The sequence below is a fragment of the Vidua chalybeata genome, chromosome 10 (genome assembly GCF_026979565.1).
Source record: "Vidua chalybeata isolate OUT-0048 chromosome 10, bVidCha1 merged haplotype, whole genome shotgun sequence".
NCBI classification, from domain to species: domain Eukaryota; kingdom Metazoa; phylum Chordata; class Aves; order Passeriformes; family Viduidae; genus Vidua; species Vidua chalybeata.
In genome coordinates, this window is record NC_071539.1 from 9,085,154 (window position 1) to 9,101,594 (window position 16,441).

Here is a 16,441-nt window from a genome sequence, read left to right on the forward strand (position 1 = left end):
ATCAGAACTTCATTTCTTCATTTGTTTTATTTCTTCCCAATTCATCCACCTGGTCCTGTCTGGTTAAAAGGAAGTGAGTGCTGTTCTATTTCTTATTTGTGCACAGAATCACTTGTTAAGCTTGCAAGTTTTGCAGCAGTTAAAGACCCCTGAAAGCTCTTGATGCTCTCATGCCCATCAGTGAGGGTATGATTTATACACTTAAAATTACCAGAATTAAGATGAGTTAAGCCATGAAGTTGCCTATTAATAACAGTGATTATGATGCAACTTAAGAAAAGAAAACAAAAAGAAAGACAAAGGCTTCATATGAGAGAAATCTGGGTCCAGCTGAATAAGTCTGGACCCACCAAGAGCATTAGACTGAGCCTGATGCTTTGAATGCTGTGGGCAGTGTGTTTTCCTGCTGCTAGGTGAGAGCTGTGGGCAAACTGAACTCTACTGAGGCAAAGTAATTTCACAAAAGCTTGGGCTGAAGTTCACAAGGAGAGAAAAAGCATATGTATTTTTATATTTTCAGTACATGTGAGCAGTAGCTGTTCACATAAATCTTGCTCGATCTCCTCTGACACAAATACTATTGCAAGAGCTGCATCTCCACTTAAGATGACAGGTATTAAGTTTGATTGTTTTGAGCAGATGAGGAAATCTGTTTTTGTAATGAAGGCTTCAGGCCACGGGAGTGGGAAGCAAAGAACAACATCTTTAGGAAGGTGTGAAGCAAATGATGAATGTGCATACTGGGGGTGGAAAGGGTTCCTGGCACACCTCTGCCCAGAGTGTGTCATCTGCTCTGACAAAAAAACAGGGCTCGTTTTTTGTCTGTTGCAGGGACAGATGTATTAGAAAACACAGCCTGGTGTTCTTGCTGCCTGGCCTGGCCTCAAGTTAAACAGCACAGGTATTGCTAAGCTGGTTTTGGGATTTTTTTTTGTGGGTTTGCTCTTGTTGTTGTTCTTTCCCTGCCCCTGCCTCCCAGTGGAGACACTAATTTGGATTTCTCAGCTGTCCCATCCTCTCCTGCGCTCCCTGATATTTCAAGAGCTTCATAACAGGAGCTGTTAACTGGTTGGAGGCATCAGAATTTCTCTGAGGGAGGAGAGTTACACAGAGACTCTGTGTCCAGACAAGCACTGAGAGAGGGAGAATGTGGCTTACAGCACAGCTGGAGTGAACGCAAGATTGGGAAATATGAGCAAAATAAATTCCCATTCTGTGTTTCTGTTCAGTTCAGGAAAAAAGAACTTTGCTGACATGCATTATAAATAAAGTGTGTAGGTTTTTGCCTCCTGCTGTCATCTGTTTTGTTGGGAATTGAAGATTGATGAACTTTTTAGGTTGCATAGACAAAGTACTGGAATGGGACTTGAACTTCAGATTCTGTTCCTAGATTTGTTCATAGCTTGTCTGTGGCTCTCATGAACTTGCTTTATCTTTCTGGACCTAATCAACCCTTTCTGAAAAAGCTTGGAGGTTGACTAATGAAAGTCAAGTTGTAGATGGCAGGTGTGACTGTTTCTGTTCTGTTCTTTCCCTGTATTTTATTCCTACTCCTCTGCTCTAAAACCTTCATTAGAAAAGAGGGTTTTCTCAGCTGTCTAAACATCTTCCATCTCTGCCAAGGAGCTCTTGTGTGACAGTATTTGTCAGGTACTAATGAGTAAGGCTTGCATAGAGAGGTGCTGTTCACATATAATGAAGATATTGGAACCAGGAAAACTGATTTTCCCTAAAACAACTTGCAGAAAGCTTCTCTCTAAACACCTGCCTCTAACTGTGTGATCTCACAATTTATTTGTATTTTAGTCCTTAATCTGTGAACTTAAGTCTTGCAAGTCACACACATTGATGGAGTTAATTTAAATTCTCTCCTTCTGCATTACAATGTATTTTAGCATCCATCACTTTCTCTTCCTGCTAGTAATACACAGTCATCCCACTCATCTCAAAATAAAACCAGTTGGTATATCTAATATTATAGAGATTTACCAACTTTTTGGCATCACTGGCATGCAGTGAGAAAAAAACTAGAAAAAGCATGAGCTCTAGCTATTAGGAAGGAAAGTGACTGCTGCAAACATTCCTCTTTTTGTTATCCCATTGTTTTCGTTGTTGTTTGTTCTGCTTGGGCTGTTTGGTTGCTCAGTTTTGCCTGTTTTGGTGTTGTCGTGCAAGGCTGTTTAGGTGAAAACAATGCAGACCTTGCACCAGTGCTGTGGTGCTGTTATGTCCTGATGGTGTGGGAGCTACCAAGGCCTGGTGCCCTTTCAGTCTCCCTGGTTTGTGAAGTGCTGTGTAATCTTGGCAGTGTTCTGCAGTCAGCTGCAGAAGAGCTGAACAGAGACACGAATTTAATAAATTAACCATAGCACATACCATTTTCTCACTGAAGTGTCAGAAAGAAGTAATTAATGTTGTACAGACAGTTTTGCTTCTGGCATTTCCTAATGTTTGAGTATTTGCAGCCTCAGCATTCTTTTTGACTATTTTCCAGAGCAGTATCTATTAGCCCAGATGCTGCACTTGGAATGTCAGAAGTTGTGGACAGAACAGAAAATTTGAGCTAAGATTTGTTCAGATGAATTTGCCAGGGGCAGAGGTTTAGAGACAGCCTAGGACCAACTCTTTCTTTCCTGGAGGACAGTATGGTTTTTGCAAATATATTTTATAAATACTGCAACTCATTCCTGAGCACTGGAAGAAATTTCTGGAATCCAACCCAGATTAGTTACTGTGTAAGGAAGGATTTTTTTCTCCAGGGAAATGTTCTTGCTCTTGTTAACGTGGTTCAGATAGGTGGCTTGAATGCTACTGAAGAACTTGGATGAGTTGAATAAAACATGAAAAGAGCTTTCAAAACATGCCTGATGTTCTTTTTGCCAGCTGGTAAGTGACAACAGTGGATTATGCAAGTGGAGTTGCGAGGATGAGTTGAGTTTTTTTAGACAGCAAATCTTGAGACAGAATGATAGCCTGCAGGGACATTTCTGCTGTGAGAGGAGCAACAGCCTCAGAGAAAGCACAGGCAAGACAGCAGGGGTGTGGTGGAAACAGCAATTAAGATCAGTAATTGCTTTCTTGTGTTCTTTCTGCAGGGCTATGTATATTTTTGGGCAAGCAGTCAGCACACATGGAGTTCTTTGTCTTCTGCAGCCTTTTGCAGGTGTTTATATTCATCCTGCCTGATGGAATTAAAGACACTCCTTTGGGGAGCGCTGCACAGCCCCATCCCTATAAGGTCTGCTGTTCATAAGGCAGCTTGGCACCGACATCCCAAACAGCCTATTCCACCAGCTGTACTCCAGAAATCTTCTAAGAACTGCTCCTGTTTGTAGGGATTGCTTTTGTCTTGAGGAGGTCTTTGCATGTGCTGCTTCAGGTGCTGTAAATTAAAGATAAAGCAAAGAATTACAGGCTCTGGAATAATTCTGCTGAGCAGGGCTCCTGCTACTGACATAAGGCAGGAACGAATTCATAAAGCCTCTTAGGGGACAAGAATTCAGCCCCAAAATGGAGTTTAATGTGAGGTCTGTTACACTTTTTGCCAATACACTAGTTATGTTTGATTCTTCACTATGCTATTTGCAGTTCATCTGTACTGTTTACTGTGAAAACTCAAATTACAACACTTCATTGCTCTTGGTTCCCAAGTCTGCCTGTCCACCCACTGTTCTACAAGGCTGCTGGCTGCTTCCTTTTACCTCTGCTCCAAGAATGCTGCCTGATGAATATTCCTGCCCTCATCTGACAGCTGCAGCTTTGTACCTGAGTTCTTGTCATGCATGTAGTCAGTATTTTGAGTGACACATTCTGTCAAACTGATTGCTCAAAGGGATGTTTCTGGCTGAGGTTCCCACCTTCTCTGACCCAGCCTCTGCTGGATCTTAAAATAATAGTATTAATTAGCATATTGCAACATAGTGATGTATTAAATAACACTCAAGAATGGAAATAATCCTCATTTTCTTGGATCAGGAAGAGTGGTAGGAAAAAAGGGAGGTGAAAATTCAGAAATCTTCAATGTGACAGGGAAGAGTTAAGAAGAACAATTTCAACAGACAGATTTGTAGCAATTTTATAACACGAGTTTGAAAGTGTGAAATGATGATAAGCATAATTCTCATATCTCTGGTTTTGTTTCTTCTGAGTGCACAGTTCCTGAATTTGCAATGGAAGAGTCGTGGATTTCCTCCTGGACCAACCCCATTTCCCATCATTGGAAGCATCTGGTGGATAAACTTTAGAGCTGATCATGGGAGTTTGAAAAAGGTATGTATTTGTGAATGTGAACTAAAGAGCTATTGAGGCAAAACCTGTAAAAATGGTGATGGTTGTTGATAGGCTGATGTGATAACAGTGAGAACCCTGAGAGAAAGTGATTTGTGGAAGTGAAGTGCCTAAACAAGTTAAGGTAAAAAATCTGCAGACAATCTAATTCATATGAAAGCCTAATAATTTCATATGAAAGTCTCATTCAAATATGTGTGCAACTTTAACAGAACTGAACATAGTAATTTTGTCTCAGAAAATACTTATATTTTTAAGGGAATCTTTGGCCTTGAAAGAAATAAGTGATTCTCAGATTTCCCATCATAGGCATATATTGAAAATAATTTTAAACTCTGAATTTTGAATTCAGAGGATGTGAAAAGTGCACCAGAATATCTTCTGCTGTCATGGGATGGAAACAAGATTGTATCCCATACATAGCCAAATCCTTTCATCCATTTTTTTTCTCTGAAGTCCAGTCTAGGATGTGCTCTTTGCAGATAAACTAAAGATGTAAATGAGGGTGAAAGGAAATAATTGATGGGAAGAATTAGGTCCATGTTAAGCCTGTTAATACAGATTCTTTCAGTTTTCAACATCCTCCACTGAGTCAAAATGTCACAAGAGAACCCAATGTGTTAATATATTTTTCAAATTGCTGCCTTTCCTTATGTGCTAAGTGCAACTTGCAGGTCAGAGGGTACCTAACTGCAGCTGAAGGGATCTTAAAAGACCATGATACTAAAATTTTCTGATGGGTACATGTTAATCACTGTGAGAGGATAGACCTGTACTGGTTCTTGGTCAAGGACTTTGTCCTTGCAGAATACCCACGGCATTGCCTGAGAGCAGTCCCCATCAGTACCTAGAGATGGGATCTATGCTTAGATACCTCAGTTTATAGTATTTCAGTATAAGATGGGAAGACTTCTTGCCATTGAAACATGAAATCTGCAGTACTTAGAACACTAGAAGGGGAGTTATACCTGGAATTCATAATTTCAAGAAATTCTGGTTGTTGTTTGAGTCAATGAAATATGGAGTTGTAAATGTAACCAAGAATGGGCAGGTGAAATTTCACAGGAAACCTTGTACAGATCCATAAACACTTAAGGGCATTTATCCTATGGTTGATAGTGCAAAAGTAACCCAGGCCAAGTTCTAGAAAAGGACCATTTATTCTTTCATAGCTCACATTTCCTTGGGTGGTGTGTTCCCAGAGAGAGCCCAGACCCTTCCTATGGAAAGTACCCCCACCACAGCCACTGTCCCTTTTCACCTCCTGAACCCCTGAGCAATGTTGTGCTGAAGGCAGCAGCCCACTGTGTGTGCATGTTTGTTGATGTTTCTCCCATGGGTTTTTTTTGGGCACTGATCTTACCTGCAGCTGGCAAAAGCCTATGGCAACATCTGCACCCTGTGGATGGGTCACAGACCTGTGGTGGTGCTCTATGGCTTCCAAGCCGTGAAGAACGGTCTCACCAACAACTCGGAGGATGTTTCGGGACGACTGCAGACCTTCATTTTCAATAAAATGGCAGATGGAAAGGGTAAGATGTTCATGTCTGTGGAAGGACTTCACCCTTGACTTTCTTTGTTTCCTCTCATGTTTTTCTTACTGAAAAACCCTTAGTTCTCAACTGACTTTTTCTGTCTGCTGAAGGTGAATCATATAATTCTGAAGCATCATCCTAAGCAGTCTCCAAATCCTACTGTCACATATTTCAGAATCTTATCAGAGCAGCATGGTCAACATTCTTAGTGCTGTCTGTGTGTCTTGATTTGAAATAATCCTGAGCTTGCAGCCTCCTTTGCATGCTGAGACAAAAGTAAATCTTTATGCTCCCAGTTGTTTGTTTACAGCAAAGGCTGATGTAAGGAAAGCATGTACAGAACTTTGATTTAGTCTTGTTCCGAAATACAAAGTCACAGGAAGGTCAGTGGAGCTTTAAATTTATTAGCCAGAGTGTTCAAAGTGTTGTATTGTGTTATCATAAACACTGCTGAATCACAGTGGAGGGAGAATAAAGAGAGTGATGTGTTTAAAACAGAAATAATTGAACTTGTTTCTATCAGCCTCTTATCCAGAGAATGTACAGCAGATGCCTCTACCCTCAGTCAGGATTTGTTTAATGTGAACTACAGTCCAGAAAGCTTTAATTTGTAATACCAGCTAATGTAAGTAGAGAAAAACCATTTTAAGGTATAGAGATGATCAAGTCTGGGGCCATTGCAGTCCATTTGGAAGGATCTGTTTGCCACTTTTTATCGGGGTGTTGTGGACAAAAGTAGCTGGGTCGTGACAAGTGCCCTAAAGCTAGCAATATGTAGCAGGGATGGCTTTAGCCCAGTTGCAAGTTTGTGACTGCAGCACAAATACCACCTGGCTGTCCCTGGTTCCCAGGACAGCAGAAGGAATTGAGGAGAGTTATCGCAGGCTCTAGTGAAGCAGGAGCAAGCTTCACTAGGGAGAAGTGCAGGCTAGACTTGTGGAGGGAATTTCCCTACCAAGCAGATTAAATGGTTCATGCTGGGTGGTCTCTGCTACAACACAGACCCACAGCAGAACAGCCTGGGATTCTGTCCCACAGGAACTCTTGATCTTAAGAAGCTGTTTGCAGATTGGCTAAAGCCTATTTTTCCTTCTCATTTCGGCTGGGTGCTTCTTGCCCTGGCTTCATTGTCTTACAAGAAGGGACCTTTCCAGGATGAGAACTCGATATTTGGTGTAAAGAGCCTGGTAGAACAGGATCCCTCAAAGACCAGAGACTGATGCTTCAGAAAAAATAGGACTAGGTTTGGAAGGCAGGTGTAGGTTTGGAAGGCAGGTGTGTGAGTCCAGAGGTCCAAGTGGGTTTTTTGCAGGGATGGTAATGTCTTAACCAAGGTGTTTTCTCTGCCTCAAACAACATTCAATTCAAAGAACACTGCCCTGATGTGTCTCTCCTCTTTGAGTGACAGCATGATGAGAAGATGATTCTTACTGTGTTTATCATCTACAATTGTATGAACTTTATTATGACATAAACTTCATTCTTGATGGCTAAAGGTATCTTGGTCTCAAATGGTCTCATCTGGAAACAACAGAGACATTTTGGAATTGGAACTCTCCGAAAACTGGGAATGGGGAATAAAGGAATGGAGCGTGGGATACAAACTGAGGCCCATTACCTGGTGGAGTTCTTCAGAGACAAGAAGGGTATGGCATTGTCACAGTGCTTGGGGGCAGACACAATACAGACTGCTTGATTCTAAGGGTAAAGACTACTTTTGTTACAGAATAGAATGGATTTGGAGCACGCCTTAGATTTGCAGATTTAGGATAAGTTGCTAAAGAACTGCAGACCACACATTCTCTGGTGTTTGCTAACAGACTGGAAAAAGAAACATGAAGGAATACAGCAGGGAAATCCTTGAACACAAAATAATAAAGTTTCTTTGCTTATTTGTTTTTTGACAAAAAATCCCTTAGAACTCTTGAGATTATTGTACAGTTGGACCTCAGCAGTTTGTATTTTGGGATCAACACCAAGACTGAGATTAAAAAAGAAAGCAAAAAGGAAAGCAAATTAAAAAAAAACAAGGCCAGGAGTTAAAGATTTGAGGCTTTCCTGTCCTCATTTTTGAGTGAGATATATCTTTTATTACATTTTCTAGTGAAGTTTGGGTATTTCTAAGTAACAGTATAAATATTATAGAGGACATCTATTACAAAGTGTCACTGTAATCTTGTTCTCCCAAATAACAAAGGAGGAGAAGGAGGTGCTTTGGAGATGAATGTTTTTCTCTGTCTGCAGGAGAAGCTGTGGACCCTTCCTTCCCCATTGTCCACGCTGTCTCCAATGTGATTTGTGCTGTGGTTTTTGGACATCGTTTCTCCCTAGAGGATAAAACTTTCCGACAGCTGATTGAAGCCTTCAATCATATAGTGGCTTTTGGGAACAGCTACTTTTATTATGTGAGAATATTACTTAAAGATTATATATTCCTTATTAGAATATTACTAATATGCAATTTATTTTATTATTGGGCTCATTATTTATGGCAATATAATTATATCAGTATGTATATTATTAAAATATTGCATTATTAGATACTGATAAATATTCTGACTGTGAATATGAACTGGACCTGCAATGCTTTGGGTTTGACATGATTCAGTTATGAATATTGTATTGATAATCTTTATTATGATGTCTTAGCAAAGGTAATATGCTTGGGATAATGACCTTTTCTATAATGGAAATACCAGTATTGTTAAGGTGAAAAGATGATACTCTGTGTGAGAATGAAAGAGAAGGTTTTTTTTTGTTTTTTTTTTTTTTTTTTTGGTGCTAAGGTTATAGACATAAATGTTTATTAACATTAGATTTATTAATATTGATACATCTGTCTGCAAAAGTAGATTATTTTATTGGTGAATTAACAGGGCAAATGCAAATGGAGTCATACAGTAAGGATGGGGAAAAAATCTAGGGTGGAAACTGTGCTGTCCCTAATTTGTGATTTTAATGTGTGTTTATGTACTCAACATACACAAAACATTTCTTTCGATGCCACAGGATTTTTCCCAGAGAAATTAATCCAGCAGTTTAGCACCAAAAATGCCCATGTTATATCTCTATCACAAGGCTTCTCTTCAGTGTCACTAACTGCCTCTGTGCTGAATTCTTGCTCCCCAGATATGTGAAGTGTTCCCGTGGTTTGTAGAGCACCTCCCAGGACCTGTACGTAAAGCAAGATTTTCTCGGGATTTTGTTCGTTCCTTTGTAAGGCAGGAAATCAAAAGCCACAGGGAAAAAGGCAGAATAGATGAACCAGAAGATTTCATTGACTTTTACCTGAAGCAGATAGAGAAAGTGAGTGATTAATGCTGTACATGACACAGATCCAACCATAACAGGCTCCCTGCCCCTTCCCTGCTGTTGTCTGTCCACAACAACATTACTGCAGAGCTCTGCAAGCACAACTTAAAAACTCTGCTGCCAAACTCAAAACATGAACTTTGAATAGTTAGTTCAATAACTTGTTCTAGAAGTACAAATTGTTTACATTGGTTTGTTACCATATTTTGGAATCCTTAGTGAGGGCTGGGCAGTAGGGAGGACCTTGAAAAGGTGCAGGTATTTAGATGACTGCTAAATTCTGATTCTTGCCTTGTATTATTTTTGTGCTTAGTAGTGCTGTATGAGTATCATGAGAATCTTAAAATGTTGTCAGTCTGTGCTCTGAAAAAAACCATAAATCTTTAAAAGGATAACATTATATATTAGATAGATTGCTGAAATCAGCAAATGTGCTGAAAGTGGCACAGGTGGGAAAAAACTACCTAGAAATGTGTTTTTCTGCAGTGGAAGTTAACAGAAATCAACATGCCACTTTAGAAGGTAGCATAACAGGATTTATACACCTGACACATTCAACAGCACCTGTAATTTAACAATATCAGTTTACTCATTTGAGCAAAGTTTTTGCCTATATCTGTGTTCTGCTCAAGTATCTGTATTTTCTTTATCCTCTAGAAATCTTGTTCCTTTAGATACAGTGATCACTGTCTGTCTCAGTGCTGCTACACAGCTATACTCCATTTTACCTTTCTCACTGACACTTGTAGACTAAAAATGTTCCCAATTCTACGTTTGATGAAGACAACATGGTGCAGTCTGTTTTTGACCTTTTCCTGGGTGGCTCAGAGACCACAGCCACCACTCTGCGCTGGGCTCTGCTCTATATGTTGGTTTACCCTGACATCCAAGGTGAGTAGTACACACAAGCATGGATTTGATTCAAATAGAGCAATTTTCTGTTATACTTTTTTGTTTGTTTGTTTGTTTGTTTTTTTTTTTTGTTTTTGTTTTTGTTTTTGTTTTGGTTAAGATCAAGGGTTTGCTAAGATCAAGCTCGCTTTTTTTTTTTTAAAGATAATTTTTGAGATTTGCTTTTGATAAGCCAATGTAATAAAAAAAATTCAGACAGAGATTTTAAAATAATTTCAGGGATATTCAGGTTCTGGTACTGTATTGGGTCCTGTTGATTTTTGTCAGGCTCTTTCAGGACTGTAAGTATATAATGGAAGATACAGGCTGAAAACACAGAAGGTGAAATAAGAGTTTGGGTTAGGGCAAAGTGATGCTTTTGTGGTATCTAGAATGTGTAATAAGGTTATATTATTTGAGTTAGTTAACTAAGACATCAGTCAAATTTCTGTAAAATACATATATTTATTTGAATGTATGGGAATGTTAAACAGAGAAGGAAGACAATAATGGGAAGACAAAAAGATGATCCAGAAATTCTGGACAAGAGCATTGTTGCACACTAGTTTCAAAATTTTTGTGTGATTTGGTAGAGGGTTTTCAGAGGTGATGAATTACTAAGCCAAGTACATGTTCTTGACTCTCAGGCTGAGGGCTAGAAATTATTTTCATGCTTGTGTTGCTAGAATGCTTGAAGAACAGAGTCCTGTGCACACATATGCACTTCAAATTCTGATAAATTATAAAGAAAAAAACATGCCACTTAGCTTACTAGCCTAAGTTTTCAGTATGAAATCTGACCCCAAACCATCTGAGACTGTATAAGGTGTGTAAGTTAGTAAAGCTTAGATAGCAGCCCAAAGAGATTAACACTTGGTGATGGTTTAGTAATATGATCCTGTTTCAGTTCTCAGCATTACACGTGTCAGCTTGATGTGATGGCTTGCTTGCAACACCCTCGTTAGTGTGCTGAGTCTGTATTTACCTGAAGTAAAATCAACAGCTTAACTGAATTGATGTTTTAATAAGAAGGTCTTATTGTACTTACAGTTTTCTCCTCCTTCTTTAAATATAATGCTCCATAAATCTGTTGGGTTTGTGGAAAGAGGGTCTGAACATAAAAACCTATTAACTAGGAAACAGCGTGTAGTAAAATCATAACTAGCTGGTTATGATTTATACAAATCATACATTTATACAAATGCATTTGTACATATATACATTTATACAAATTCATTTACACTTTAGGATATGGTAAGCATAAATTATTACTATATTGTAATTTTTTCTATCATTACTATACTTCAAAAAGGAAATGAAAGCTCTGTTTCATCCAAAACAGTGTTCTTACATCTATAATGGATATTTTAATTTTTTTTTAGACAAAGTCCAGAAGGAGCTGGATGCTGTTCTGAGTCCCTCCCATCTCATCTGCTACGAGGATCGGAAGAAGCTGCCCTACACAAATGCTGTGATTCATGAGATTCTCCGCTTCAGCAGCATTGTGTTAATCACACTTCCCAGAGAAGCTGTGAAGGATACCACTGTTTTGGGGTATCATGTTCCAAAGGTACAGATATCCTTTCTATTCCAGTGTGATCTTTGACCATAAGTAAAGATTTACCATTAAACCCTTTCCCCTCCAGCTCAAGACAGGAAGATAATTTCGCTAGATTTAGGATATGGTGCTTAAGAACTGCAGACCACACATTCTATGGCATTTGCTAACAGACTGGAAAAAAAGACGTGAAGGAATACAGCAGGGAAATCCCTGAACACAAAATACTGAAGTTATTTTGCTTATTTATTTTTTGACAAAAAAAGTCCCCAGAACCCTTGAAATTATTGTTTCCCCCCTAATTATATAATCTTTCATTTCTGCTGCCTGTGTGCAGAATTATAGCTGGGATTTGTTTGTGTCCTTTTCTGCTGGATGTGTGAGAGACACAACTGTGCCAACTGCCTCTTCCTTTCAGGGCACTCTAATCATGGCAAATGTAGACTCAGCTCTTTTTGACCCTGGCTATTGGGAGACGCCTCACCAGTTCAACCCTGGCCATTTCTTGGACAAGGGTGGAAATTTTGTGATCCGAGAGGCCTTCTTAGCCTTCTCAGCAGGTGAGTGCACTGAGAACTGAGCTCAGGTGTGTGGGTTAGAGGAAGCTGTGTTATTTTCATTGTGGTGAATGCCAAAGGGGAGTGTAACCCCAAACTGCAGGAGCACATGGTTTTCCTAGCCCAGAAAAATGTTTGACTGCAAAAATAAGTTGTTTGGCAATTGTATAAACACTTGATCTTAGATTTTTGTGAAAATGCAGAGAAGATAAAATTAGTAAGGTCCCAGAATTCCCAATCACTTAGGAACTTGAGTCCTTACACTGTTGCCCTTGGTCCTCCTCTGTATATGCTGGCTTATGCCATTACAGTGGATATTCTATGGCAGGCTGCTGTGCTGGAGCTGATTTATTTTGTATAAATAATTCAATATTCATCAGTGCAGAGAGATGAATGGAAGATCCAGAAGCTGGATTGAATATGTCCAGAAGTCTGTGTCTTTCCTGTGGAGCTTGTGGAATCACACTTTCATCAGTATGTGAGTTTATAGAAGCTTAAACAAACAAAAGCTCTTGGAGATCATACCAGGAGGGAATAGCCTGGTTGTCAGACCTGTAAGCTAAGCTGTGAAAATGTCAGCCTCAGGTTTCTGGTCTAAATTGGGCAGAAGAGGAATTGGATTCTCACATCCAAATTGAATGACTTGACCACTGCATTTCAGAGTTTGTCACTGTCTGTCTCTGGGAATTATATCCTGGAGAGAGTTAATTGATAAATTGGGAAGAGATTTTTCTTTAGCAAGTTGTTTTCACTGAAACCATTATGTAGGAAAATGTTTCTTCAGGTGTAGAATGTCCTCTGTCTTCTGATTTTTTGCTGTTATTAGGGAAGAAAAGTCAGCCTGTACTAAGCAGAAGCTAAGTGAGGGAAGTGAGGGAACCTAAAGATGCTTTCTTGTTTTTATTTGGAATCAAAAGACTGAAATCCTTATCGTAAAACTAGGGAGTCTATAGATTAGGAAGCAAGAATGAAACTTCTGAGAAGCATCTCTGGTATCTTTTCTATAATCCGGGCAGATTCTGCAAAGTTGAATTGCAGACATGCCAATTGTACATCCAATTCAATTGGAGAGGAAATTTTCAAATTCAGCAAAGCTCTTTGTTCCTTGATGAGCAATGCTCCTGTGAAAAGCTGGGAAACAGGTGCTGGCCACAGACCTTGGTGGGAACTGACTTCTCTTTCCGTTCACTCCTTGCAGGTCACCGTGTTTGTCTGGGAGAGACAATAGCCAAGATGGAGCTTTTCATCATGTTCTGCAGCCTGTTGCAGAAATTCAAGTTCACTGTACCAGAAGGAGTTAAGGAAATCAACACAGACATTATCTTTGGGAGCACCATGAAACCCCATCCATACAAGCTCTGTGCAGTTCTGCGCTAGGTTGCTCAGCACTGGAGATTTAAGAGGCAGACACAGGTTTGGTAGAGTGCTAGGATTTGTGCAGGTTTATCGTTCTCATTTTTAGCTCAAATTCAGTGCAAATCTCTCCTTGTTGTGTTATATGTCTTAGAAGCCAGCCCTGAAAAATACTCTGGTTTTCCTGTGTCTGGAAAGTGTCTGTATTTCTTTTTTTTTTCTGCTGTGTTACAAATGAAATAAATTTAGACAATTATTGCTTTGTCTAGTCTTACTGGAAACTTGTCAGAATCTTACTGGAGGGAGGAGTAACATAAGAGGAAGATTCTGAATAGTCTTCCCCTACATTCTCAAATCCAGAATGGTGTGTTGGGAATGCTGTTCCCAGAGGTGGTGGCTCTGGGCATTACCAGAACTCCCAGGTATGGTTGCTTGGGAGCACAAAGCTGTGGAGAGGCATCTCAGCTTGCTGGGAGCAGCTTTGTCTATTTAGCCAAGAGCCACGGGCAGATGAGTGCTTGACACTGGAAGTAAAAGAGAGACAGCAGTGCAACTCTTCATTTGGCTGTGAGGCTTGTGACTCAGGCCAAGAGCAAAGGCAAACCTCTCCTATTGCCTGCTGGAAATTGCAGAGGGAAGCCTCACTGCTGGTGAAATGCAGTGGGTGGAAACAGATAAGGACCAGTGGGCTGGCCTGGAATTTCTTTTTTTTTTTTGACATATACTCTTATGGTGCGTTTGAGAGGCATTTCTATGAAGCTGGGAGTCCTCTCACATGCCAGGGTTCATAATGGCAGTGATTTATAGCAGATTAGGTTGGCCATGTCTCTTCAGTGATGCCCAAAGCACAGTTCAGGGGGGCAGCTTGCAGTCTTTGCAGTTTTGTGCAGCAAAGCTTGGTGCCTGCAGAGGAGGGGCAGGACAGGAGCCATTGATGTGATGTTCCCCAAAAGCTGTGGGAGAATCAAAGCTCTTGAGAGTTTTCTGTGAGCAGAGGGGCAGATGCACACAAGCAGCCTTCTGACAGCTGAGCTAAGCCCGCTGAGTCCAAATGCACACTGAGGGAAGAGCTGTCAAGGTGCAGCTGGCAGGGGCAATGGCCAAGCAGGGCTAGTGGATGGCTATCAGTGCTGGGATCCCCAACACAGGAAGAATGATGTTCAGAACTCCATATATCAGAAGGCTACTTAATTACTTTATTATACTATATTATACTATAACTATATTACACTAACAAGAACTATCACTAACTAACTAACTAGAAAACCCATGACCCTCTCCTGAGTCCCGACACACACGTGGAGCCAATTGGTCCATGACTACAAACAACCATCAGCAGAGTCCAATTAACAAATCACCTTGGGTAAACAATCTCCAGAACACATATCACTTGCTGCTGCTTGTTGTTGTGCACATGTGGAATAAGAATTGTTCTGATAATTCTTTTCCCTGCTTCTCTCACAACTTCTCTCAGGAAAAATCCTGAGAAAGCTGTCTCTCTCTGTTCAGAGGACATGTGAATACCACAGATAGCAAGCATCAGTAGCTGCTCTCACTGTGAGACTGGCCTTGTTACCCACCCAATAAGATTTAAAACCCAAGGCCAAAGTGAGGGTTACTGTTGTGACCTGTTACCAGCTTATTTTCTTGAATAAAAGACTTTACAATTGTTATCACAAGCATGCTTCAAGGACTCATTGGCATTGCTCTGTTTATCCCTTGTGTCATGGGCTGAAAGGAAGGGAGAGAGGAGACTGGACCAGCAGCTCTCCTGGCAAGAGTGGGAGGAGGAGGATTCACTTGTTAGAGGGCTACCTTTCTGTCCTTCTGAGCTGTCAGCCAGCTCTAACCCCTGCTTCCCCAGGCATTCAATTCTCTTCATAGAAGCTGTGGCAAATACAGCTTACAAAACATTATCAGGCTTCTCTCTTCCCAATCCTCCAGCAACATCTTGTATGAGGAGAAAAGCAATTTGTATTCCCTTTGACATCTCTCCCAAAGACTTGGCAAAGCTGTTTGGCAGCTGCCTTCCTACATGCAGGCAGTTCATGTCTAGGCTGAGAGGTGCAATCACCAGAATGTGGCTAATCTGTGTGGAAAAGTCAGAGTGAGCCTGGAGACCCAGGGGAGATGCAGAGCAGCCAGCCAGGACTGTGCAGGGGCCAGATGGGACAGCAAGTGGGCAGGGCAGGCAAGCCTTGGGGCTGTGAGTCTCCTCCCAGGAACACTTTGGAAAATGCTAAACTCAGAGTTGGGAGTAGTTTGAGATACAGAAAATGCAAAACTAGTGAAGGAGCTAAAAGTCCCAAAAGTGGTCTCAAAATGGTAATTCAGTTTTTCAGGTTGATCCTAGCTTTCGGTTCAATCAGTGGCCATTAAGATGGGTAAATGTTATTTACCCTGTTATTTTATGTTCTGCCCTGTTTCTGGAGCAAACCAATGTTCTTCACACCTCACAACTTTTATTTCTAGCTGTGCCAGTTCTGTAAGTTTGGTATGTGAGCAGCAAGGCCATCTAGAGTGCCACATGCTGCTGTCTAAGTCAGATGAGCTGAGTCTAAGCTAATGCTGGTCCTGTGCAAGTGCCAAATCTGTGCTGATCATGTTCAAACGCCACCCTTTGCAGAGCTGGAGTTGCTCAGTTGCATGAGAACACTTGTGAAAGAAGTTCTCAGAGGCAGCAGTATGTCATCTTTGTTCCTGCTGCAGGCAATCCAGGGGGATTAGCCACAGGCAGGTGGAGGGGTGAAGAAATTTTGCTTTCTGCTTGGTCAAGGAGACTGCAGCCCCACTTCCCTGTGCAGCTGAGCAGGGAGTGTGAGGACACTTGGGTGTCCAACAAACTCCTGTTACCTTACCCAATGATCAGTTGGAGTCTTTTATGGTCCTGTGTGTGCCCTAGGCACAAAATTAAAAGGTAGAGCCACCCCCAAACACCTTTCAATATA

At 40.7% G+C, this 16,441-nt stretch overlaps 1 protein-coding gene across 4 annotated transcripts; it reads left to right on the top strand.

The window, feature by feature from the left end:
- On the top strand, positions 1-13,734 carry LOC128792817 (cytochrome P450 2J4-like). Of its 4 annotated transcripts, none has more exons than XM_053951616.1 (12): positions 1-73; positions 832-901; positions 3,096-3,163; positions 4,156-4,269; positions 5,657-5,819; positions 7,319-7,468; positions 8,067-8,227; positions 8,952-9,128; positions 9,884-10,025; positions 11,408-11,595; positions 12,002-12,143; positions 13,339-13,734. In XM_053951616.1, the coding sequence occupies exons 3-12, from the start codon at positions 3,131-3,133 to the stop codon at positions 13,515-13,517; spliced, it is 1,449 nt and encodes a 482-aa protein (XP_053807591.1). In that variant the 5' UTR covers positions 1-73; positions 832-901; positions 3,096-3,130; the 3' UTR covers positions 13,518-13,734. The 4 variants fall into 4 exon arrangements, with proteins under 4 accessions (XP_053807591.1, XP_053807592.1, XP_053807593.1 ...); XM_053951617.1 differs by having other exon boundaries at positions 8,952-8,996; XM_053951618.1 differs by lacking the exon at positions 13,339-13,734 and adding an exon at positions 12,521-12,595.
- Positions 13,735-16,441: the final 2,707 nt, after the last annotated feature.